Source organism: Harpia harpyja, chromosome 9, assembly GCF_026419915.1.
Source record: "Harpia harpyja isolate bHarHar1 chromosome 9, bHarHar1 primary haplotype, whole genome shotgun sequence".
In the NCBI taxonomy this organism is placed as follows: domain Eukaryota; kingdom Metazoa; phylum Chordata; class Aves; order Accipitriformes; family Accipitridae; genus Harpia; species Harpia harpyja.
The window spans coordinates 7,703,013-7,729,073 of NC_068948.1; the positions used below are offsets into that span (position 1 = coordinate 7,703,013).

The 26,061-nt window shown below is 36.3% G+C and overlaps 1 protein-coding gene across 3 annotated transcripts in view; it reads left to right on the forward strand.

The window, feature by feature from the left end:
• The window catches only part of ADAMTS18 (ADAM metallopeptidase with thrombospondin type 1 motif 18), an 80,260-nt gene that overhangs the window by 25,169 nt on the left and 29,030 nt on the right, over positions 1 to 26,061 (forward strand). For 2 of the 3 annotated variants that reach the window (XM_052797647.1, XM_052797648.1), the window contains 12 exons: positions 3,756 to 4,035; positions 7,761 to 7,960; positions 8,708 to 8,791; positions 9,658 to 9,817; positions 10,442 to 10,547; positions 13,913 to 14,050; positions 15,380 to 15,533; positions 16,586 to 16,681; positions 17,655 to 17,803; positions 23,386 to 23,558; positions 25,557 to 25,687; positions 25,819 to 25,942. In XM_052797647.1, coding sequence (XP_052653607.1) covers positions 3,756 to 4,035; positions 7,761 to 7,960; positions 8,708 to 8,791; positions 9,658 to 9,817; positions 10,442 to 10,547; positions 13,913 to 14,050; positions 15,380 to 15,533; positions 16,586 to 16,681; positions 17,655 to 17,803; positions 23,386 to 23,558; positions 25,557 to 25,687; positions 25,819 to 25,942 — 1,795 coding nt within the window. Of the gene's footprint in view, positions 1 to 3,755; positions 4,040 to 7,760; positions 7,961 to 8,707; positions 8,792 to 9,657; positions 9,818 to 10,441; positions 10,548 to 13,912; positions 14,051 to 15,379; positions 15,534 to 16,585; positions 16,682 to 17,654; positions 17,804 to 23,385; positions 23,559 to 25,556; positions 25,688 to 25,818; positions 25,943 to 26,061 lie in introns of those variants that run through there. The other variant, XM_052797649.1, reaches the window with a different exon arrangement.

The following is a 26,061-nucleotide window of genomic DNA, read 5'->3' on the forward strand; positions in this document are numbered from 1 at the left end:
CAGAACAAGTGCCTTACCTTGGTGATAATACCCTGATACTGAGGAATTTCACAAAGATGTATTGGATCTGAAAATTCCTTTAGCCCAGAGCTAAGCAAACATTTCATAACAAATAACAAGTGGGAGGAATGTTGCCTTCTCATCTCTTCTCAACTTTTGTGCAAACAAACTGCAAGTTCCTCTAATTTATTGATTCAGATTTATTTGCTAACTACACAGATCAACGTATGTCTTTCTGTTTACTTTCCAATGGCATGGAATATCCCTTACAGAAGAATAGCAAATATGTGTTGTGAGGGAAGAACAAGAGAACAGCAAATTCCAAATGAGCAATCTCTTGGGTTTTCCTTCCCACCATATTCTCACAATTACTGCTATTATTAGTAATAGCCACAGTGGGAGAGAGAGGGAATAGACAGGAGTCCCTGGTCTTTTTCATGCTGTGTTGTCTAGACTTAGTAAGAATGTTAGATTTTGTCATCCTGCTTCCTCTCATGGTGTTATAATTGCAGAGAAACTGGTATAAAAATGGAGTTTTGACCTATCTGACCCTCTCCTTGTTGGGTCCCAAACCCATCAAAGTTAATGGAAAAAAGTCATTGAGTTCTGATTCAAGGAAAATCACGTGTACAATTAAAGCTATGCTAGCAATAGGAAACCTAATGCATAAATTTCCATGACAGTTTTGACAGTATTTGTTCATCTACTGAAGTATTTGAGCTGGATAAACATATTGCATCTAACTCACAATTAGATAGATGTTTCAAGTACTTGTAGCAAAAATTCCCAGGAACACTTTTTTTTTTAACACTTACACTGCCCAGGAGTACAGACTAGCCAAAATCTGACCTTCAAGAAACTGGAATTCCTTGGCAGTGTAAAGTTAGAAAAGATGATTCTGTGCTAGTATCCTGCCTCGGTCCTTTGGCATTTCTCAGCTGGCATATTTTCCAGGCAACGTGACCATAGCCATAGGCCACTTTGCTTTACCTAAGGCTAAAATTCAAGAACCTGCAGGAGAAGTATCTGGCAGTTATTGCACAATTGCCCCCTTTGCAGCAATCCAGAGGACTGCATCTCTGTCAGAAGCCAGGTCAGCATTCTCAGCATTACTTTGGAATTACCAAAGAGAGTATTTTAATATGGATCGTTGAAACCATCCCATACCTGGAAGAAATGGAAAATGTTTTGTGATTGAATGAGTGTCCAGACTGCTCTGTAGCACCTCCCCTTTCTTCTTGACAACTTCATAAAACTAGATGTTATCAAAAAGAAGGTATCTTTCATTCACACAACATTTTTCAATTTGGAGGATGTGTCTGATGTAAAACCCAAAGGAAAGAAGTCTTATTGGAGATTTAGGGTCATTTCTGCTGGAAAAAAAGTGAATACATTTGTAAGGCACTCAGTCAGCTACAACCTATGTAAGGGGGCAGCAATATACATGCAGTGCAGGGCCCTGAATTCTCAATCCACCCGTATAATGTTAAATATAGAAATTACATTTGGGGCTGAAACTTGGTGTACATCAGGGACAGTTTCTTACAGGAAAATGTAGAAACCCCTTTGTTCCATATGGTTTGAATCATTTACAAAATGAATCCTGCAGGAATAATTTCAGATGTGGAAACCTTTAAAATGTGGAAATAAAAAACAGATTCACTACATTTCTTGTCTTCCAGCTGTAAAAAAAAATCATTTAGCAGTGCCCAATTATCAGTGCACTCTAGTAGATAAAGGTTGCCTCTCAGAACTACTTTTAAATTGTGTGATGACACACATCATAAGGGTTAAAATATTAGTCTTCTTCCCTACAGGAAAGTACTTTGTCATGACCGAATGTGATTTGACATTTGAAATATGCCAACTTACTGCAGTAAGCAGGCAAGTTAAATTCTTGTCAATTATTTAAAGCCTGTCTCTTATTGACAGTGGCAATTTTAACCTTCATTTAGAATGTTAAGTAGATATAGGCTGAGATACGTAATTATGAATTTGTGTTGAAGAAAGGAGAGGGGGCAAATTGTTAATCAGAATATCATCTATGTTTGTTTTCATATTATTTTTCAGAAGGCAATGAGACTCTCCGAGTTCATAATATGGAATCTTTTCTATTGTCAAAATCAAGATTACAGTATGATTTTTTGAGCGCTATTATTAGGCCCCCATGAAGGATGCTTATATTGGGGAGTACTGTGAAGCTACCTTTGATTTGGAAAGACCAAAGTGAATTTCCATGAAAAGGCCATAGTGTATGACTAGACTGTTGAGGACCTGTATATCTCTGATAAAACTTTTCAGCTGGAATAGACTTAAAGTCAATTTTAGCATTAGCTTAGTAAAGAGTTACAGCTGTGAAGATTTCATATGTAACTTTCTATTTTCCCTTGCTTTTCATTTTCTGTTGAGTTTTCCTCATGGGAAACAGTTCTGAAAGTGCTGAAAATTCCACAAATCCTTAAGAAATACAATGCTTACATTACACATTCAAACTGCTCTCCTTCTGATACCCTTGGCATTCTGGTCCTAGGAGGTTAGGCTGAAGAAAAGCATCCATTTCAGAAGGGAATAGGTGATACATGTCTAATATGTGCATTGTCAAAGAATACTTTTTGAGGAAGGAGGTGGAATCATGATCTGGGAGGACTTAAGATGTCAGGCAAGATGGTTCGCAATTGACATTTTTTTGTCTGCACATATTTTTCTGAAGCATAAGAGATATGTAGTCCTCGTGGGATGTCAATTTTGGCAGGAGGGTGTTGGCACATGGTAGAGCCTCACTGATCCAAAACAAAAATCTGTATCTAGTATTATGTATATAATGTAATAGAATTACCTGATGAAACTTCTTCTTGGTTTTTGACTTGGTAAAAAGGAGTGTTTATTACAACATGTTTTACAAAACCAAGAAATGAAATAAAATCATAACTGATTAATGAGCTGCATGGAAATACTTCCTCAGTGCCACCCACATTTCCCTGGCCCTGATCCTGGAAACACTTCATCACATGTGCAGTTTTATGCACAGATACTATGTGAAAACTACAGTGTAGTTTTCCCATACTTACTTGTCTTTCAGGGATCCAAGAAGGAAAACAATCACATACTTGCTTTCACTGATCAGTTTTCTCTTGTAGGAGGGCATAAATTTAAAACTGCATTTATGGTGATTAAATTGCAGGGAGTTGATTACTGAATGATAGTACTAAAATGTTCAGATGCTTCCACTTTGTGCTGCTGTACTATAATGTGCTTACGTTTCTACTTAGAGTAACCTTAAGTATGGGATTCCTGTTTGGTAATACCTTGTTCTGAAAAACCCCTGAATCGTAGTTCAAATATTTTGTTTTACTAATGTTTGCATTTATTAGAAGTTGCATTTTCCAAAAGCATTTTCTTTTTATGTGAGACTGTATATCCTGTACACAAACACACATACAAATCTATACTGTGAAGAATGGATTAATATTGCATATGAAATTATTCATGGTACTGTGTGCAGGTGCTATGCTGCCAGTCCCACAACATTCTTGTTTTGTGTGTTACAAAATGTGAAACGTGGTCATCTCCAAAATGAAACAATGCATACTTTAATTGGAAAGACTATCTAGATTATATGTGGAATAAATCTAATTTAGAGGAGCACATTTCAATCTGTCTAGGCTTTGAAGGGATATCACTTTAAGAGCTAGCATGTTCCAGCTGTGAACCTTGACAGTCTTTTTTCTAATTTGTGGTGCTGTTTCTTTTTTTAGTCAGGTTTGATAAGGACACGGAAGATCGAGTTCCTTATATCTCCATTACCTCAGCAGCTAGCACAGGAGCACAACTACACATCACCTGCTGGACACCATCCTCATGTATTATATAAACGAACTGCAGAAGAGAAGGTGCACCGGTACACAGTAGAGTCCAATCCCAAACACTTTTCTTTTGGTCATCACAGAATTCACACTTCCCACAAGTATGCTCAAGCGAATGGTTACCACCATGGAAGGTTTCAAAAGCAACATTTTTGTGGACGTCGCAAGAAATGTATGTAAGGAAACTTTCTCTCCTTGTTTGAGGTAGTGGCTCTTAGAGACTGTATGGTGATTCTGAGGTGTGGTTCACTGTCACCTTTGTGATGGAGACATAATAATTTTAAATTATACCTTTCTAAAGTGAAATAGATATGAGAAACTTGATTATTCCTTTAAATTGATGTCATAGTCTGTTTTAATAAGCCATCAGAATCACTGTTTAGTTTTCTTATTCTCTACCTAGATTAAAAGATCCCTTGCCTGATTTTTTTTACATTGACATAGTTTTCAGTAAGCAATTCTGCACAGGGATGGATGCCAAGTCCCTGAACTGCTCTCTGTTACTTTGGGGATATATAAGTAATTAGGCTTGAAGATGGAGAAAAAGTCTTCCAAATCATTAATTTCTGAGAGGATAGAGAATAAGTCTTTCACAACTCACCATCTGATAATGAATTTTTCAGCAACTGAGATCTTCAAAAAGAACATCCCATGTAAATTGTTTAAATAAGATTTTGGAGCCACCTCTTAAAAACCATGTTGGAATATATTACCCTGCCAAGGTCTAGTCTGAGTCCTTCATTAGGCCCTCAAATTGCAGAATATTTTAGAGCCTGCTTGGACCCTCTATCTGTACTTAAAACATTCAGTTGATTCTTTTTGAAAGCTGATCTGCTTCTGAGCTGAGTTTCTTAATGAGGGTCTCCAGGACTGCACACATTATTGGAAACATTGTCTCAGTCCAGTTATATTCTTCCAACTTCCTACCTGAGTTCTGAGAAAATGAGCAGGTTCCTTTTCCAAAAGGTGTGTAAGAAAGAGAAAACAAATAGAAGGGAAGGAATGAGAAAGTAGGTAGTGGAAAAGGTGGTTGTCTGAGACTGAGGCCTATCTGAGGCCTGAAAACTGCTTATTAAAAATTGTCTGCTTCTTCAGAAATCCTTCTCCCTAGATTTGAAAGCTAGACCTCAAATGCCAGATGCACAAGCTGATGATTCAGCCTGTAAACATTGGCATTCTGATGCAGTTCAAAACTACCTCATTACATACTCCCTTTCCCTCCTGTCTGGTTTTCCTGCTGCCTGCTTCAGAGCAGAGGGTAATGGTGCTAAGTTAGCTCATATGCTCTACAGTGTTTTATTTTATTTGCATTGTCCACTGTGGTCTTGTGCCTTACTTACTGTACCCCCTGTGACTGTTTGTCCAAGTTCAGAATTATTCATGTCCTTGAGCTTTTACATGGTGCTTATCCCTATAATAAATGAGTGCATTTTGAACACTGTATTTTCATAACCTCCTGGGATGTGAGAAGATATTATCATTATTCCTGTCTTACAAATGGGACTCACAGACACAGGAGAGGTCAAAAATAACCATTGCTTCTGGGTACCAAATCGATAAACTGAGTTTTTGTTTAAAAGATTTATCTTATTAAAAGACTGTAATTGTATATGTGTATCTATATATTCAATAATTTCAGTTACAGCTATGAGTTCTTAGCTGCGTATTCAAGCTGGGTTTATGTTAAATGAAGAACATGCAATTAGCATCCAACTGTGATGAGTTTAGTGTAAGTGATTTACCCATCATTGCTCTAGGAACTCGGTGTCAGACACACTGTTAGGATCTGATTAAGCAAGATTGCATTTAATTACTTTAACCATGAAACTCTTTCTTTTCACATCCTGCGGTCTTTCACTTCATGCAGTACATACCTGTAACGTTCTGAGAGAATGTAAGGAGGAGTTCTGAAAAATAACAACCTATTTCCATACCCAGCCTTGGTTAATCTATAAAACAAGTTGATCTCATGTTCAGTGAATGAATGCAGTCCTACAAATAAAATCACATGTGATTGTTTGAGTAGGGGCAAATATAGGATGTAGAAGAAAACATATCACTCCAGTAAAGGCAACACCCCTTCTATGAGTATTTGGGACTTTTTTCTTCTTCTTCGTTTCTTTTTTTTTCCTTTTTCTTTTTTTTTCATGTTAGCTTTTATGTTGTTTTCCTGGTCTTGTTCTGAGATCTGGAGTCATATCAGTTTGAAATTTTCAGCAAAATCCAATCTGGTCACCTAGAATAGAAAATTTCAGCTTGAATGAACAAAGGCATTCAGAATGCAGTCTTACGGAAGGCAGTCCTCTGCCATTAACACTGCCTAGTCAAGGTTAATTCATCCTAACCTAAGAATTAATCCAAACTTGCTGAACAGTAAGAGGGAAGAGCACACTACCACTTTTAGTGTCATAGAAGTAGCTTGTCCCACTCACCATCTTTTAAAATTTCATATACTGGCAATTTTTAAGCACTAGAGAAGCCAGTTATTCATCTTTCAAACTTTTCTTCACAGTCTAAATGTTTTTAGATCTTGAGCATTAACTGGACAGTAGTTAGTAAATCATGCTTGAAACATTGCTGCTGCTTAGGTTTTATTAATAGCAGTGAAGTTAATTCAAGAGCAAAACTCCACTGCTCATGGATTTAGGAGTCAAATGCCTTGAAGCTGTATTGCCTTCAAAATAGTACATGGAAACTGGTGTGTCTTGAACTGAAAAACTTCACTCTTGGTTGAGGTATGTCTTCATGTCTTGACGCGCTTCCAGAAGAGGAAAGTTCCTTGAGCTTGTAAAGGACAGTTGTTTATAATGAGCAATACATTTAAAAATCTTATTAGCACAGTCACTTGCAACATTAAATATAGTTCAGAGTGACTTAGTTCTTGAAAGCAGACCACTGTTGTGCATTCTATGGTATTCTTGATTTCCCAGCTTGGCATGGAAGGAAGTAGCGTCTGTTTTGGCTCTGTTGTTGGAATAACTTCCTGATGTGGCACAGGCAGGATTTTTTTAATTACCTGAGGCTCCCTCACTTGTGTCATGTTACATACTGTGTCAAAAAAAATCCTATTGTTATCCAAAAAGTATGTTAAAGTGGCTTTCGACTTAATTCTTGATGCAAAGGCAGTGTAGGTTTATACAAAAGAAGCTATGAATAACAGGAGCATTATAGGGTGCAGGACATAGATTTCTTTTCCCATTTTCCATCTCTCTTAAGAAATGGAGTAGAGACCATTCTCTAACCATGCCATTGACCATGCTACACAAGTGCAGAGGGAAAAAGTGCACCCTGGCATTGGGCTGTGGGCTGGCTGTGCATATCCTGTTGTCTAGGCCTCCTTGCTGTTGCCTGACATTTCCCTATACTAAATAAATATGTTCCCAGCAGGAATAATCTCAGTGGCAAATTTGCATAGAAGGCTAATGTCAATCACAATAGCAGGCTGGCAGGGATTTTACTTGTGGTGTGTGTCTGCTTTCTGTACTGACGGTGGACATCTGTTGTGGAAAAGATTTTTTTACCAACTGCTATGTAAGTAGCACATGCCAAACACCTCAGCAAGTTATCGAAAGGACAGGAAAAATGTAGAAATTCTGTTAAAAATTCTCTGTGTATTTTTTGCCACAGATACTACCATTTTATTAGATTAATTCCCTGTTTTAAACTGCTTATTGCATACGAATGTGGTTCTCCCATTTTCTTCTCTCCCTGTAGCCATCCTTCCCTCAGGAATGAATCAGGTCTTTTTTGATAAATATACAAGAACTTAGCCATAAGTATTAAATCACATGCTGTAAAAATAATCTAAGGCTCTAAACCTGTGGTAGTTCTTCTTCCAATGAAACTGTTCATGGGTGATCTGAACCTTTTCCAAAACTGAGTTTTATTTCCTTTTAGATGCACCTAAGCCACCCACAGAAGAGACATACATTCGCTCAGATGAATATGGGACTTCTGCAAGGTTCAAAAGATCATCTGCTAAAATTCAGAAAAATGGAAGTCTAAATGTTGAAACCCTTGTTGTGGCAGATAAAAGAATGTTGGAGAAACATGGCAAGGAAAATGTAACAACGTACATCTTAACAGTTATGAATATGGTAAGGTGTGGTGTAACTGAAGTATGTTTTCCCTGTGGAATATTGTTATGTCAGAGTAGGATATTTCATTAGACAAGTAGTGACACCAAAAAGAGCAGGGGCACCTTACACAAGCCTTTCTTCAAGCCTCATCTAATGTATTACTTACATCAAAACGCTCTTTAAAAATACACACCTTGATTATCATAGCTCTGGCAACAGTACTGTAGGGTAAAAAAAAAAAAAAGGGAAATATTTTAAATGTTAAATTTTAAAATACTTCTTGTGTAGTACAAAAAAGGCAGATACTCCGAAATTGAAACTTCCGTTTCGTTTAGTATCCTGAATCTTAGTCTGTTTTGTCTGATGTCTCTCCTTGAAACAAAAATTTATTTGAGAAAGCACAAATTTATTTTGAGAAAAATAATATAATTTAACTACAAATATGTTTTCCTTTGTGGCTTTGCTCTTTAGTTTAGTACTACAAAACTTGAACTTTGAACTTGATTACACTTGATCCAGGAGACCAAGGACAGAATAAAGCCCACTGAAATCAATAGAAGGTTTTCAAGTTTTTTGAATAAGTGTAGTGGTTTGGGGCATAATTCTTCTGGGTTAAGCTCTTTTGGATTAATCCTATAAGGTATATAACTCCATTAATTTGTACTGAAAATTGATGCCCAGTGCAATAACTCAATACATATGTTTAGTCTATTAAAAAAAATATTATACATGTAGGTGATATTTTCTCTTCAATAATTGTTGCAGGTCTCTAGTCTATTTAAAGATGGAACAATTGGAAGTGATATAAACATTATCGTTGTGAGCCTTCTTCTTTTGGAACATGAGCCTGTAAGTTGTGTCAGAATTTTTGTGTGGTATACTTCTTTTGCTACTGTTCACAGGGAGCATTGGGTGTTCCCATGTTATGTACATGAACTTTCATTACAGGATATCAGACATAAAGCATGAGAAGACTAAAATCACAAAAACTTCCAAAATCACACTTTCTGCATTTCACTGCTTCTCAGTTTTTGATACTAAAACCTTCATTTCATATAAATGTTCTTTAGAAACATTGACATGCTTCCAGTAAGGTAAAACTTAACAATTTCCAGCATTTTCTTGAAGAGAAATGGCTGGAATGAGAAATCTACTTACGAAATATTTAAATAAATAAAAAGGTTTTGAACTGGGCTTTCCAGGATGTGATGATTGGAAGGGGGAAGGAGTCAAAAGTCCCAAACAGAAGATAGCATGTAACAAAAGCTGGGAGTGGAGCCAATTCTTTTGGCAAGGGTGCTGAGACAAAAGAAGACAAAACCTCTTTTGATGAAAAGAAATTTGTGATGGGTTGATCTACTTGGATAATACTTTTCCTCCACAGAAATCTCCAAACATTTTAATCACAAGATTGAAAATGGTTTAGTGTCCAGCTTTATCAGGAATCAAATACATTTGTACACTGTAATTCCAACCACTGGCTTTGAAAATATCTCTGTGTCTGGGGAGAAGTGCAGTTTTATTTTACAGTTGTAATAGATTCACTCATCAACTGCATCAGGCATCACAGACAGTCAACGTGGGAATACATAAGTTTATGTAGAACAAATACAAAAAAGTAATTCCATTTTCCCTAACCAACTCTTATTCTTTCAATCACCTTTCTCAAGTACTGATGGAAGCACCTTATTTCTCTGTCTGTGAAATATCTACAGGGTGGATTACTGATTAACCACCATGCGGACCAGTCACTGAACAGCTTCTGTCAATGGCAATCTGCTCTGGTTGGGAAGAATGGAAAGCGCCATGACCATGCCATCTTGCTTACGGGTTTTGATATCTGCTCTTGGAAAAATGAGCCCTGTGATACTTTAGGTATGATATGAAAACACATTCTGATAAACTTGTGGGTGTCAACAGCAGCATCTTGATTCAGAGAGACTGAAATATTTTAAAATAAAGAAGCCCATTTTTGCACATAATGTTAGCCTTCTTGAAGAGGAAAGAACAGTATTATTTTTACATTCTTGTCTTTGAGGTACCTAAAAGAAAAAGAGTATTACTGGTATCGTTTCCCCAGAAAAAGTGGCAAAATAAGCTATCTGAAGACATCCTTTTGGATTGTCAGCTCTTCAAGGAGTATTTTTGATTTTAAGAGTATTTCTGAGCCACTCTGATTTTTTTTTCTTCTTGTGACTACTTGCCCTTTTTGAATGGGATTCCTCCCTGATTTGGGAGATGTAAAGGCGTGAGGAGGCGAAAGAATAATCTTTACAAGTAAAGTGTATTTTGGGAGGTTAGGTTTGATTTATACTATTTATACAGGAATCCCTTTATTGTCAAATAAAAGCCTGCTATAATTCCTCCATGATAAACCTGATGAAGTAGACAACCATCTTCATGCACCACAATAGACTGGGTTATTAGGACCAGTGCGGATGATATATGTATTTGGAATTCTGTAGAGGAACAAGCTATTCTACTGCTTCCTTCCTTCAGGATTTGCACCTATCAGTGGCATGTGCAGCAAATACCGTAGTTGCACCATTAATGAAGATACAGGCCTTGGACTGGCTTTTACAATTGCTCATGAATCAGGACACAAGTAAGTTTCATGAGTCTTACATGCTCCTTCTATGAACAAACATGTAAGTGAATGGAAACGTAGCACCAGTTAATATAAATCAGTTAAATATGGATCATTGATAGAGAGCTATATAATGATTAGAATATATACAGCATCCACCAAATGCATTGGCCTTATTAAATATCATCTCTTCAACAATCATAAAAATAATCACTGTGGGATTTTGGTCAATTTTGCTGCCACAGGTGAAAGGACCTTATTCTGATACGGGTGCCTCACAGCTGTTTCTAATTTGATGGGAAGCTATAGGCAATTTTAGGCCAGAGTCAAGACTCTTCATTCAGAGGTGTGTCCTTTAGCATGAAATAGTGAATCAGCTGTCCAGGGTGCTTTCCTTTTATTTTTATTTTTTGACATTTTATATATTCCAGGTAATAACCAGATCAAACAGTAAAAGCTGACAACAATAATCTACAAGCTTCCCACACTGCTACCATGTTCTGGTAGATAAATTGATTCTAGTATCAGTGTAGTTGCTCCAAAAAGAGAAAGGACACTGCAGCTTACAGTATGGAGAAGTGATCTCTCTGAGTCTCTTAGAGGTCCCTTTCTGAGAAGACATGGTGATTCATAGGATCTGGGAGCCATTCATTCCATTCAACCTGTCCTTTGTTCTCTCTACCTATTTAATGTGTGATTTAGTTAAAACCAACCTTTGTGGTGGTTTCTGCCTTTCTGTATCTATATCCATTGGATTTCCATTTGATTTCTATGGTAATAAGACTGTAATTTTCCTAAGAACCTGCTGTCTCTCAAACAAAATCAGCAATAATCTTCCATGGAGCTTCAGATATTCTCTGAATTGTTGAATTAAATCTAAAGATGATTAGGTTTTGCTCTCCTGGTTTTTTTTCCCAAATCATTTTGAATTACTTTTTCACAACTTCTTGCATGGTTTTGATTTTCAGTTTTAACATAGCTCAAGCTGGAGTCTGTCTAACCACTGGCAGTATAGAAGCATAGTTTCTCTATGTGGTACAAACCTGAAATCAAGGGTCAGGAAAAACATGGGCATAGGATCTTTATTTTGTGCAGCAACGTTACTGCACAGAGTATCTTTGAAAAGCAGTGGTACTGTATCTGCTGTTTGGTCAAGGCATGAATCCTTCCGATTCTGCATGACTGAATCAGGACTATTTTGTTTTCATTGTACAAATATGCTCTACAGTATATACTATGACCTAATGTCTACATGAGTGACCCTTTCACAGGTTTCTGTACATCTGAAGGGAAGCAAGGAATTAAAGAATAATCCAGCTACCAGTGAAGCCTGTGGGAATTGTGCCAACACTTTCAATGGGACCAAACATGTAAAATATATATTGTTTGATCGTCCTCTCACACTAATGCAATTTCACTGACCTCAGTACATTTTTAAGGCCCTTCGATCAATATTAGGAGAGAATCAGGGCCATAGCTTATTTTTCAAGAATTATACCCCTTTGCCTCTTGATGGCCTTCCTTCCTGTTTATTTTCTAATTTGCTTTGAGAGATTATGTTTGGAAATTTTTTAATGTTGTTTTTTTTCATCTTTTTCACCACTGCCTTTGATTCTGATATTATTCAGCCTTTCTTTGGTATACTTCCATACTCCTGTCTAGTAAAATGCATGTTATCTCCTGGAAAAAATCTGTGCCAGGTACAAAATGTCTTCATCATTTGTTCGTGTTCATGTTCCTAAAACTACCTAGTATGTGATGTAAGAAAACAGAATTTGGTCTCTGTGGTACAGAGATTCCTGGAAGAAAAAATACCTGTGACAGCCTTAGAGGTGCGGAGGTCCACTGTGAATATATTAACCTAAGGATTTCATAGTAGGAGAATATTGTATACTGTATACATCACGCTCTGTGATCCACTGAGTAGCTTCAGTTGTTATACATTTTTATGGTTTTCTTTAAGTAGTTTGTGTTTTTACCTCAAAGCTTAACAGTTCCTTCGGGAATTCAGAGCCCATTGTGTCAGTGGGTATATAAACTGGATTCTTTGGCTGCAATGCATGTAAAAAAAGTTAGTATTTTGTAAAGGATTCTAAAATACTAGCTCAGTTGGGACTTTTGTTGTCCATTTATAGAAGGAGCCATATATTTTAGCAAGTTTGGAGCCTCAGCTGGTGGCAACACATGCAGTAACTCTGATGAGCCTGCAATGATTTATAACAGTAGAGGATCAAGTCCAGTAAATTAGATATTCCCTGCACATGCACAGATTACATTCATAAATTTGCCAATGTACTACAATGTTGAAGTAACAGATTATGAAATTTCTATTCAAAACACATTGATATTCACAGATGTCCCATACAAGGAGTAAATATAAAACAGTGAAAAGGAAAAGCCTGAAAATTATCTTTATCATATCCATAAACTCCACATAATTTATCATTTTTTAACGTGGTTTTTATTATGACTTATTATTCTTTATATTATCCTAACACCTCTCCTAGTGAAAGCAGGGCCTCTTGGTGCTGCAGACTGAGCAAAGCACCTGGTAAGAGGCAGTATTCCCACTAAAGAGGTTGCAGTCTAGACAAAGTAAGTGACAGTGTATAACAAAGGCAAGGAAAAGAAAGTGATTTGCCTGAGATAATATAGCAAGTCAGTGGCCAAAATTACAAAAAGAATCATATTTTTATATTCATACCTTGTATTCTATTCATTCAATCCCACTTCTTTTGCTACAGATTGACTGCAGCTATGTAGTTCTTCCCTCCTATTAGGAGAACAGTTATGTTATATTCTTACAGCTGTGTAACACTGATATTTCCCTGGATTCTGATCTCCACGCCATTCATTTTAACAGGCATTATTGCTAAAGCAAAGAAAGGCTCAGACTGCATGCTTGTTTTAAGCTGATAGATTTACAGGCAAGTACAAGTGTGACTGAACAGAAGATCCACTACTTCCATCCATGTCACCACAAAACATTTCTCCTTCAGGAAAGAGAAATGGTTAAACTGTAAAAATTCTGACACAGTCTGCAACTCTGGTACTTTTGTGCCAGTGTCTTGTCATTAGGTCACATTGCAGAGCTCCTGTGCATTACCAGTATGGGTCTTTCTTGAAACTTGACTATCTTTTTCTCACCAGACAAGTGTATGATGACAATAAAACTTGAATGCTATTAATTGGAGTTTGTTTCATACCAATAGTCATTTGTATGGTGCATGTTTTCATCCCTTTGGAATGAAAGGGATGAATTCCACATTCCCTGTGGAGTTCAAGCATAGAGCTGTTACCCAGAAACTGTTTCTTCTGCCCCAAATTTCGTTTTGCTTCTGATTAATCTAGATTTTCATTCTAACGCTTGGTTCTCTTTTCAGCTTTGGTATGATTCATGATGGAGAAGGAAATCCTTGTAGAAAAGCTGAGGGTAATATTATGTCTCCCACACTCACAGGAAACAATGGAGTGTTTTCTTGGTCTGTATGCAGCAGGCAGTATCTCAACAAATTTCTCAGGTAGGTCAGATGTAAATCTGGGCCAGTGCCAGGGAATGTATCTTTAGTAACTGGGCTTGAATTCTTGAACAGACATAAAAATTACTTCAGTGTGAAATTCACCTCTTTTAAAATGTGCTTAAACCAATGTACTATTTAGGCCCCCACACATGAACTTAAGAAGCATATAGATGGTATGGCATATAAGTGTTTTTGTCCTGCCGTGTTTCAAAAGAATGAATTTCAGCCTCCATGAATATCCTGCAGTAATGACTGGCATATCATTCTTTCCCAGGCATTCCTGTCAGCAGCTAGGTTTATTAGAGAATTAGTAGGAAGTGAACACAAAAGAGGGCAGACACAGTGGTACCAAAGTCATTACAAAATGTAAATTAACATTAGTGGCCTTTCTCACTGGAGTTTCTCACTTGATCTAGCTCGTGTCATGAATAAGGACATTTTACATTTTTCATATACTGTTTCTAGGGGGGGGAAAGAAGGAAAAAGAGAAAGATGCCAATTATTTCTCCAGCATGTTGGCATTACTCAGTGATGCTTTTAGAGGAACTGTTTTCTGGTCTATGTTTAATGTCATCAGAATTGCAGTCCTTTCCTGTACAAATTCCCTTTTATTTTTTTTTGTCATACATGGGTAGACTATACATGATTACTAAAAAATGTGTAGGCGGTACTAAGACCCAGATCCAATACAGGCATTTTAGATGTTAATTCCTTAGAGTGAGAATCAAGCAGCTAGATAGTTCTGTGGATCTGATCGTTGAATTCCAAGTTAGTATCTTAAGAGTATCTTGGAAGATAAATCCAGCATAGAGTGACCTTCTGTATACATGGGTTCTCAAGCATATATAAAGGAGAAAAAGTAGACCATAGGGTACCTTCAGTCTTAAGCTGGACACAGCCAACCCAAAGCACACAAGCTGCAACAGCCTTCTGTTTGTCAATCCACACAAAGCGAACGCTGAAATGAGACAGTGTCCCTGTTGTTTCCTGATTTTGGAAATCCATTTAAGGGAAAGAAGCAGACTAGATCACCTTGCTCTCGGTTACACAGGAATAAAAGGAGAAAGAGAATTTGACATCGTTCTTTTTTGTTGTCACAACAGTCCCAAAGCCTGGAAATTCCTGCTTGCTTAAAACTTTGCAGGTCAGGCTACCAACAAGATGTCAAGATCTTTTGGCTCCTGCAAGCAGATACTCTCTTTTCAGTCCATACCTTTAAAGATGGTTAAAGGTACTGTATACCATAATATGTGTTTTGCTGGTCTGTAGCAGATTAAAATATTTTGATATAAAGATCATAGTCATGATTAATATACATTCTCATTATAGTACAGCTCAAGCTGCCTGCCTGATTGATGAACCTAAGCAAACAGGACAGTATAAATACCCTGACAAACTGCCAGGGCAGATCTATGATGCTGATACCCAGTGCAAATGGCAATTTGGAATGAAAGCAAAACTGTGCAACCTCAGCTTTGTAAAGGTACCTATTGATATACTTTTAAAAAGTTAAAATTACTTTAGAGAACTGCAGTACACTAAATGAGTGCAAATAATACAGTGTTCTTCCGAGGCCTGGGCTATTTCTCTACCTTATCTTGCTTGGCAATTTGCTTTGAAGGTACTGGCCTCTTTTGAGGAATATCACAGCCCCAGGGGAGTTTCAGAAGGAAGTGTGTTCTTTCCAGGAGTCATAAGGAGTGCAGTTGAATATATAAGACCCATGAGCCCTTGCCTATTATGCTAAGGGAAATTAGCAGGCAGTAGAGTTTTGAACAAAACTTGCATGGGGTGTGGCATGTGGGATAAAGGACTAAGTTTCTTGTGTTTTGTTTTACTCTTATGCATTGACGGCAAAGTCTGGATAAGACCTGTAGGGTTATTTTAGAACAATAAAAACGTAATTTATAGTCTTGACTTTGTGATGAAGGATTAATTTAGATTAACCCATTATTTTAGTGACTGCTACACTCCTTGCTGATCTCTTCAGAGAAGACATTTTATTAAATTATCTGGAGTGCTCATTCTGAAAAGAAGTATTTTCATTTCTTTGACTCCTGTTAGTATCCTGGAGTATTTTGATTTATTTTATACTAACCACATTTATCATGTGATGGCAGCTGTGTTTCTTCTACAGCTAAGAAACAAAGAAGAGAGAGTGAACAGCACTGTGAAGAGACTGTGTTTCCAGATACCTCCTGTGCTTTAGAAAATCTAGTTTCTTCACAGTATTATAGTCCCTGCAGACGTGATGAAATTTTAGCCTTGAACTTTTTAACACTGTTTTTATTCTATTATAATCTCACACTCAAAAAAGTTTTAAAAAATATATAGTGAAATGGTGCATAAACAAGAAGGCAATATACAGGCTATGGCTGTCCTATGAATCTTAAACCTTGGCTTTTCTAAATTCAGAAAAGGTTTTATTTATATGGCTTTTAAGGTAGCAAAGGCATGTATCATTTGTTAGTCTTTCTAAACACCAGGAAATAATGGGAATTATGAGTACTACAGCGAGTACTTTTTTCTTTTCAGGATATATGCAAATCTCTCTGGTGTCACAAAGTGGGTCATAGGTGCGAGACAAAGTTCATGCCAGCAGCAGAAGGAACAGCTTGTGGTATAAGTATGGTAAGTTGTTTTATAAATAGGACATCGTCACTCTAACTTGTTTTTAGACTGTATTGGGTCAAATACCAGCTCCTGTCAAAACCAGTTTTATCCAGATCCCTCTAGGTTTGCTATCACGGACTTCCAGATTGCTCTATAAACAACTGCATTGCAATACATAGTCAGGACTGGTACTCACAGTGGCACCTATCTGATGGTAGGGAGTGATGCATCTCCCATCGAGTTATGGGATGAGTTACATCTGGCAAATCTAAATCAGTACGAAAATCCATTAATTATAACAGAAGTTAGATCAAGGCTTCCAATTCCACTCTGATACAAACACTCCTTAAGCCATAATATTTGCTCTACAGACTAAGCCCATCATGCATGTTATCATCAGTGATCACTACTAAAAGAGCATGGTTATTTGTTTTAGTTGAACCTTCTAATTTACACTCATCTATACTTACCCCAAATATTTTCTTTTGCTGTAATGTTTCTTCCAGTAGAATATTGTTTTGATTTTTCCAGTTACTGACAAATGATCTATTTTGCTTTTTCTCTTTGTTCACTATTTCATAATTGAATGATAAAAGGCAGAAATTTTAGCAGAATTTTAGCAGACAATTTTTAAATTACATGGGAAGTTTTGAGGTTCTGATAGCACAAGACCATAAATTAACATGGATTTTCTGGAGAAGAGTAAACCAAGACGACACTCTCCAAGAGAAGAGTTTTGAAAATTTGTACCTCAGAGATCTTCAACTCAGAACTTGGACAAATTTTAGGACAGTACTTATCTATACCATTGTGTGGATCAATGTCCTATTTCAGAGTCCTTGTCCTACTGTGAACAATCTCATTGAGTTCGGTGGCTGACCTCACGTTTATTATGGTTAAGCACCGGAGCTTTTAAATGTGGATTTTTTTCTTTTTTGCATCTACTAGGTACAACTAACTGATGGGATATTTTTTGGCATTCTTTTGGCAGTGGTGTCGAAGAGGACAGTGTGTCAAATATGGTGATCATGGACCCAAGCCTGTAAATGGCCAATGGTCTGCCTGGTCTGAGTGGTCAGAGTGTACTCGCACTTGTGGAGGTGGGGTCACATATCAAGAAAGACACTGCAATAATCCAAAGTAAGAAATAGATATGAAAAGGTATTATTTTTATGCTATTTATGTTATTAGAACAACAACAAAAAAAATAAGAGTCCATTTCTGTAGGGAGATAGTACATGTGAAAATGTTTCTAAGACCTTTCTTTCATGTCCAATATGACCAATCAGTAGCTGAAAGACAGAAATATGTCCTCATACTAGAAAGTAGTGGCTGTCTGAAGACTGCTAGAGTACTAGAAAACCTACAGCCCAACTTTCTCAATTTATTTTGTGACACTACCTTTTATCAAATACCTGCAGAAGTAATGAAATGCCATACAGACATATTCACACATAATTATTTAAAAGCAAGGGAAAAAGGTCTTAAAAGCTATTAAGACTTCTGATGAGATCATATTATCCAGGATAATAAACCAAAAATGTTTAAAGTCAATTTCAAAATGGTTGTAGACAGATGTCTTTGTATGTCTGTCATGTTCTTTGCATTCTTTTAAGTTTCACAGGACAGAATGAAGTTGCTGAACTCTAGAATTGTACGCTAACTCATGAAACATTTCTGGTATTTTCCTCTAGTGAATGTCTCATCACTGTAAATACTACTATTCCTTACAATACTATTTCAAAGTAAAGGTCAAGTGTTATCTGACCAGCATCTTTCCCAAGTACTCAATTAATTTCAACTTACAAGAAAAAGAGGATTTCACTGTTTTATTTCATACACAACTTCAACAGGCATAGACACATGTATTCTTCATTGCACACAATAAAAACAGCATTTAAACTGCAGTAATAAAAAACAGAGAAAATATGACACAGTTTATATGAGGCTGTAAAGAAGCCTCACACCTACTATACAGTGCTGCAGTAATAATATCCATGCTTCATATACTATGTTATAGGAAAATGTGAGTTAGTTAAAATAGTCTTTATTACCCTCACTCAGTCAAGCCGATTTTTGCAGATCCATAGCGAAGCATTTTCTCAACCTCTTCTGTTGTTTCTCAGTGTGTTTTGATAAATAAAATTACTTGGATAGTTTCCTTTATTAAACTATTTAGCAAGAGAATGCAGGGTCTCAATTACACATCATACATATATTTTGGTCTTCCTAGTTTGGTCTCCGTTTTGCCTGCTAAATTTGTATGTATGCACATTGTTCTTTGCATTTATTCGTAAGCCTTCCCTTGCTCTCCCTATGTGATAGAATAATGTCCAGTAGTTGAAATGTTTCAGTTTGGTGCACTATTAGAACTGATAATGATTTCCAGTGGTCTTCAAACAGAAGCTTTTTAACATGAAGGGTGTCTCTTACTGTAGCATTATGTATTTAAAACTTGCATTCAGAGTGATCTGTTCTAATTAAAGTAAGACTTGATGTAACCAAGTAAGACTTGATACCAGAACTGGATCATGTTTATACTAAATTTAATCTTATTATATTAGTGATAATTCAGTTAGTACAAAGAGTATACTATAAATCTCTCTCAGAGCTAGAGTGATGAAATGACAGGACTATAAATAACCCATCCGCACAGCAGTGCACAAATATCCAGGTAGCTGTATTTCCCATCACAGCACTTTTGTATAAATGTGGAATCATTAGAAAAATTATATTATCCATTTTCAATGTTACACCACATGTAACAATTTATAACCTAGTCACTGTTCATTGTTCACCTCTATAACTACACATAAACAAAGAATAATGATTCCTTTCTTTTTGAACTTCTGAAATATATTTCAGATGTTTATATATTTCAGTACATATATATATATTATTTCATATGTAATATATTTATTTCACTTTTCCTAATCCAGATTTGTGTAGGAGCTAATGTTTATTTTGTTCAAAAGCTTGATAGATGATTTTGGATAGCAAAATTTTGAGAATGACAAAGAATAAAATGTATTTCTGTAAAAGATTAGGACAAGCAGTGTGCATCTCTGAAGAACTGACTGGACTCTAAAATGAGGTTTTTAAATAAGTAGTCCATTTTTCAGAGTAACTGACTTCTTATGAACATTGAGGGAGATTTCTAAGTTTCCAGTGATTTTAAAGGTGACACGTCTTATTAGAAGCTTAAAGACAGGTGAAGAACACAAATTCAGGCTGCTGCGTATGAAAATCTCGTTACCTGTGTTTGTATGTGAAATTCTCCTCTTGCAAATAATATCCAACCAATTCAGTTCCCTTTCTCTTGACAATTTTAAGACAGACCTTGTGACCATACCCCAACAGCTCTGGGTATGGCTTCTGAATTACCACTGGAGTTATGTACGATTCATACTAACGAACACCTATGGAGGTCATCTGTAGAACACAGAACTATGGAGATTTGCTAAAATCATTATGGTTCTGTAAATTGTCACAGTGTAATTTCATGGATCTGTTTTTCATACATCACAACATTTTACAATTGAGGTACTTTTCCAAGATAGAAATAGATTACATAATTTAATAGTTTAGCTGGGAAAGAACCTGAAGAGTGCCCGAGAGATTTAAATTAATACCTAAATCATATCTGTGGGACTGAATCCTACCCACTTCACAATAATGCATTGTTCAGCAAGAGTAGAATGGAGTTTTAGGCATGTATGCAATCAAAAGACTAAATCAAAATTGCTTGAACATGTCTTTTTAATATTTTGTGTACAATATCTGTAACAGTGATTACAGACAATGCAGATTTAAACTGATGCAAAGTAATGATGCCATTTAAAATACCAATTAAAAATGAAGATTGTGAAAGACCTTGTAGACCTTTCAAATTCATGCAGAATAAAATAGTCTAACTTTGTGATACTATCATATGTTCATAATATGAGCAGAAATGTTCTGTCTTGAATTTAAATTATTACAAAACATGAAAAGATAGGAGTCCAGAATTTCAGAGTCTAATTCCCTTTGTAATGCATAAAATAGTTTCCTCGATCAGATTTATTCCAGGATTTCTCACTCTCTGTGTTGCATTGCAGTTAGTATCCATTTTACTTTCATTGTTCATGAAGTCTATTCTTAAAAGGGTACTGCAGAATTGATTTAAGCTACTCTTGTAGCATTTTGAGTCTTATATGAAGTGGAGTATTTATATCTTTGCACTTATACTCCTTTCACAAATCATTCTTTGGAGACTGTTTTTTTACTGGCCTTTCTCAACAAATTTCTCCCTTTTCCAATTATGCTCAGCAAGGCCTCAGCTCTAACAGCATCTATTCACGTGGGTATCTTTACCTATGCATGCCAATGCTGGGGAGGTACACAGATGGATGAAGTTTAGGCGATACGTGGATTAGGAGCACTGCATCACTACAGAAATATTGGAATACCCTCTGTGCAAAGCATTCCGTTCTAAGCGCAGTTATACTACCAGAGCTTCTGTAGGCAGTCAAACCAAAATCTACTGGTGGTATAAATGTCACCAATAAAAGCATGATTTTGTCAGTGTAGATAATAGTCTTCTCAGAAATGTTTTAGTAGATCTACATCTAGTTTCCTGTAAATTACTTAACTCTTACTGACATCTTGTTGGTAAAAAGTGAAGGTGGGGAAGTTTCCATAATTCTCTGGCCAACAGTTTCAGTAATGGGAGTGTACTGTAATATTAAAATGCTGTAACGGAGCTGGGAAACAGAATGCCTCTTTCAGTGCTCCCTTAGTTTGGTGGAATTTTATACCATCCTCAAATGCAAGACTGTGGCTAGAAATCACGATCTAGCCATAAATAATTCTATTATAGTGCTTGTTTGGTGGCATTTACTTGGAAGGAGGTTGCTTCTTTTCCTTACACTAAAGCAGATTTGTTGTCTGGGGCTGAAGGAGGTAAAAAATCATACATGTGTTGAAGCAGTAAAGAAAGTCTGTAGAGAATTGAGTAAGGACCCAACGGTTTGGCTGCCTTAAAGCTCTCACCAATTGCACAAAGTCAGCATAAATACTCCCTGACTTCACTGATGTTACATACGCTCCCCACCCTTCACAGACTGAATTGCCACCAACTAGGGCAGAAAATCTGATTCTTTTTAAGACCTTCGCTGTTATACCCACTGTCAGTGTAGCTAGTAGGTGACCTTAAGAAAAGTCAGTGGAAGTTAGGGTTTTTTCCACAACACATTTTGCTGATGCTTTAACCCAGTTTTAAATAGAGTAGCAGGTGCGTTTCCACCTCTTCCTTTGAAAGGCTGTTTCGTAGCCCAGAATTCTGGAAAAGGCAGATATTGTGTACATTCAAAGCTGATTCAAAACATAAAACCACGCCCCAGCTTGGGTAGAGGGTTAGACATATGAAGGTTAAAATTTATAATAAAGCAAACAGAAAAAGCACCTGGATTTTCTCATCCATGTTGCACAAAGCTGCCTCCACATTACTCCAGTCAGATGCATGTCAAGAGAAGTTGCATGGGATACTTGATATGGGGAATAGTTATAACATAGTGTTTAGAGATTTAAACAAACAATACGTTGCAACTGTATCTTTTATACTATTACTATTAATTATTGATAGTTAATATATTATTATTCTGTATCTTTTATATTATTCTGATTTTTTTCCTTAATGTGTGTGTAACATGGGGAAGCCATCCACTGAAAGATCGTAGCTTGTCTTCCAAGTATGTATGTTCCCTAATTTTTTAAAATTGTTACACAAATGTGTGTAAGTGCAGCATTGTTACATTTCTTTTCACTTGATGCAAGAAATTGTATAATACAACAAACAATTCTTAGAATTTGGTGTTTTGAACATTTGGCCCAGTACTTGCAGATGTATATCTGAGCATAGTGAAACTGCAAAAATAACATCAGTGAATTCCTATGTAGATCCATAAGGAATACAGAAGTTGAGTGAATACATTTCTCAGCAGCTTATGAGACCTCTCAGTCGCCTTAAAAAGAGCAAGTCTTACATTTGACATTGTTTTACAGTCATGTGCATAGACCAAATAGTTAAAAAGCTATTATTCTGATAACATAAGATACTTGCAAATTAATAGAGCATGCTCTTTTCATTCTGGCCAAAATTAAGGGAAATGCCCAGGCAAGGTCTGCTGAAGTGGAGGTGACATGGAGTTATCCACGAATTCCAACATTTTCCTAAAGCAGAACAACTATGCAGGGTCCTTGTTTCCTTTGACTATTTAAAAGTACATTTTTTCAAAATTATTTACAAAACAAATGAACAACCAAATGTAATTATTCATTCTGTTTATGTTTGATCAGTGTTATGTTATCCTTTATTAACTCTTATTGTCATGACAGGTAATTCTTTGCACATGTTCATTCCCGGGTTACAGCAGAGCAAAAATAGGTATATAACAAGATTGAAATCAGCCAATACAAAATAGCCCTATAAATTTAAATTAGTGAAAACATGACTCACCTCTAGATGGTTGCATCTTTGCTGAGTTTGCAGTGATCCAAGTAGATAATTCATGGCAACTGCTTTGCTTGGTTTTGGGAACCATGAAAATTAATGGCCCATATAAGAAATACTGATTTCCTAAGACAATACGTCCTCTCATTTTCTCTGTACTCTCATACTCATGTAACATGCCAATCACACAAAAAGTAGGTTTTGCAAAAGAATTTTTTTTTCTTTTTTTTAGGCCACAATATGGCGGCAAATTCTGCCAAGGTTCCAGCCGTATTTATCAACTTTGTAATAATCAGCCATGTCCAGCAAATAGCTTGGACTTCCGTGCCCAGCAGTGTGCAGAATACAACAGCAAACCTTTCCGGGGATGGTACTACAAATGGAAACCATATACTAAAGTGGAAGGTAATTATGGCACAGCTCTGAAGGACAAAGACAATTGCAGGAAGTGAGCTATAAGCTGTAATTCATCCATATTCTTTGGGCAAATATTACTCTGATGTAAGCAAATAGTAATTCAGTTGGCTTATTTGAGATGTGTTTGCTTTCTAGCACAGTTGAAACTGGCCTCCTGTGAGATACTGCCTGTATGAACATGCAGAACTGATCTTGGTTGTGAATTTCAATCTCTGTCCTTAGCATGACTCCCTGGCTGTTGCTACCCCTCTCTTTCATTTTATATTACATATTGGTTAGTGTAAAACCAAAACAAAACAATTTCCATGGATTTTTCAGCATGGGAAATACGAGCTCCCACAATAACACTACCAGAATCTTCCTTCCTTTGGAACTTTCTCAGATTTCCAAACATAACAATAAATCAACCTTTTGACTTTTCTGCTGGTATAGTCCCATGAGAACTGGAAAAACAAACAATGTACTGGCATAAATTTTTTAAAGTCATCTTTTACCAAGAGATCTTTATAAAGTTCAGGTCTCAAAAACTATTTCTCGTCATTTGTACAAGCAAAGTTTATTTTTACTTTACACATCTTAATTTTGCAAAGATTTTGAATCAGTATTCATTTTTTATCAGATACAACAAATACTTTCTGTAGTTTGAAAGCACAGTTTATAGCTGCAATTGCTACTACTTGAATAAAAGTGGCTGGACTATGTCACATTGTAGCTGCTTCGTTTAGCACCTGTAAAAACTTGCTTTTGATGATAATAAGTGTATGATTATATATATATATACACGCACATATATACACATACATGCAACTTTCATTCATAGCCTGATTATATTTTCTTCAAAAGTCTTTGCAGACATTTTTGCGGTTATTTAGAAACCTATGTCCTAACAGCAAATGTGAATAGAAGAAAGAAAAAATATAATTTCACAGCATGTAACAATGGATGTGGTATAATAGGGAGAATAATGCGTCTTGTTTAATAGAAATTAAGGTAGCCTACATTGGTTTTAAAGGTAGGGGCCATGTTTAGTAAAAGAAATAGGAGCTTAAAATTAGGGACAAAGGGCATAATTTTCAAAAGCAAGATGTCCCCAAGTGACTCTGAACTTGAAAATGCCTGTCCTTACTCTCTTAGCTGCTTTTCAAAATCTACCCCAAGATCTACATTTACAGTCCTGAAAACATGATCTGGTTTTCAAAATTGCTACAGATGCCTTGCCTCTGTAGAAAGTACTACTGAAAATCCAGCTGCTTAGTTAAGAATAAAAGGATACTATTTTGAATCCAATTTCATGTTCTTCAAAATTTTGTTATGCTGTTTTATTTGTTGCACTTACGATTTGTATTAGAATTGTGTATTTCAGCAATTGTGGTAATATTTACAACTGCAAGACTGTTTTTGTCTATGTAGAATTAATCAGCCCTTTATAAGCGTAACACACGATCTCTGTGTAAGAAGAAATTTGATTGATAATGGTCGGGATTTTCTAGAGGAAAAGTGCTTTTGTTAGGGCAAAATCTAGCCCTAGTCCTAACTTTCAGCTAAACTGATAATTTGTGCCATCTTATATCTTTTTCAAATTTTAACTAAATATTAAATAAAATTATTACAGTCTCCCATTTCTCTTAATAAAAAATGAAATTTGAAACTGTGAACCAGTGGAACTGAAATGAGGGCCACATCAGCAGAGCTAATGTAATGTGCATGTTTTCACACTGGTTTTGAATTCTTAATTCTATGTGTGGACAGTCAAAGCCACATGTTCTTTTAAAATAGCATAATATAAGCTACTGTATTTGGCTATATTTTTGCCCATCTTGGGGTCCTAATATGTCACCAGACACAATTAATCCTTGTAGCTTGTCATCTAGGATGCAGGAAGAAACAATAGCAGGGTGCTTTTTTGTTTTTTTTTTAAACTGTGCTGCAGGTCTGCTAATACTTTCTTGTCCTCTCTTTTGTTTTGTTGTTGTTTTTTTTCCCCAGAGGAAGACAGATGTAAATTGTATTGCACAGCAGAAGACTTTGACTTTTTCTTTGCAATGTCCAGCAAAGTGAAGGATGGAACTCTGTGTTCTCCAAATACATACGATGTTTGCATTGATGGAATATGTGAAGTAAGATAAAATTTCTTACAATCCTAAATGTCTATTTTTTTAAGTGGGCAATTGACTCCTTTATGGAAAATACAGCTGTTTCTTCAAATTCCCTTGTGTCTGAGTCCTTCACTTGTGCCTTTTGGTTGCAGCAAGTAGGGTGTGATCATGGACTTGGTTCCAAAGCTGTATTGGATGCTTGTGGAGTTTGTAAAGGAGATAATTCAACGTGCAAGTTCTTTAAAGGCCAATACTTGATCCAGCACAAAGCTAATGGTAAGGAAAGCTGTTCCCACATGATCATCAACTCATTGCTCTGCTGTATCCCCATGTGATATATATGACTCCTTGCTCATTAGGGCAGTGGCTAGAAGTCCAGATGTGAACTGAAAATC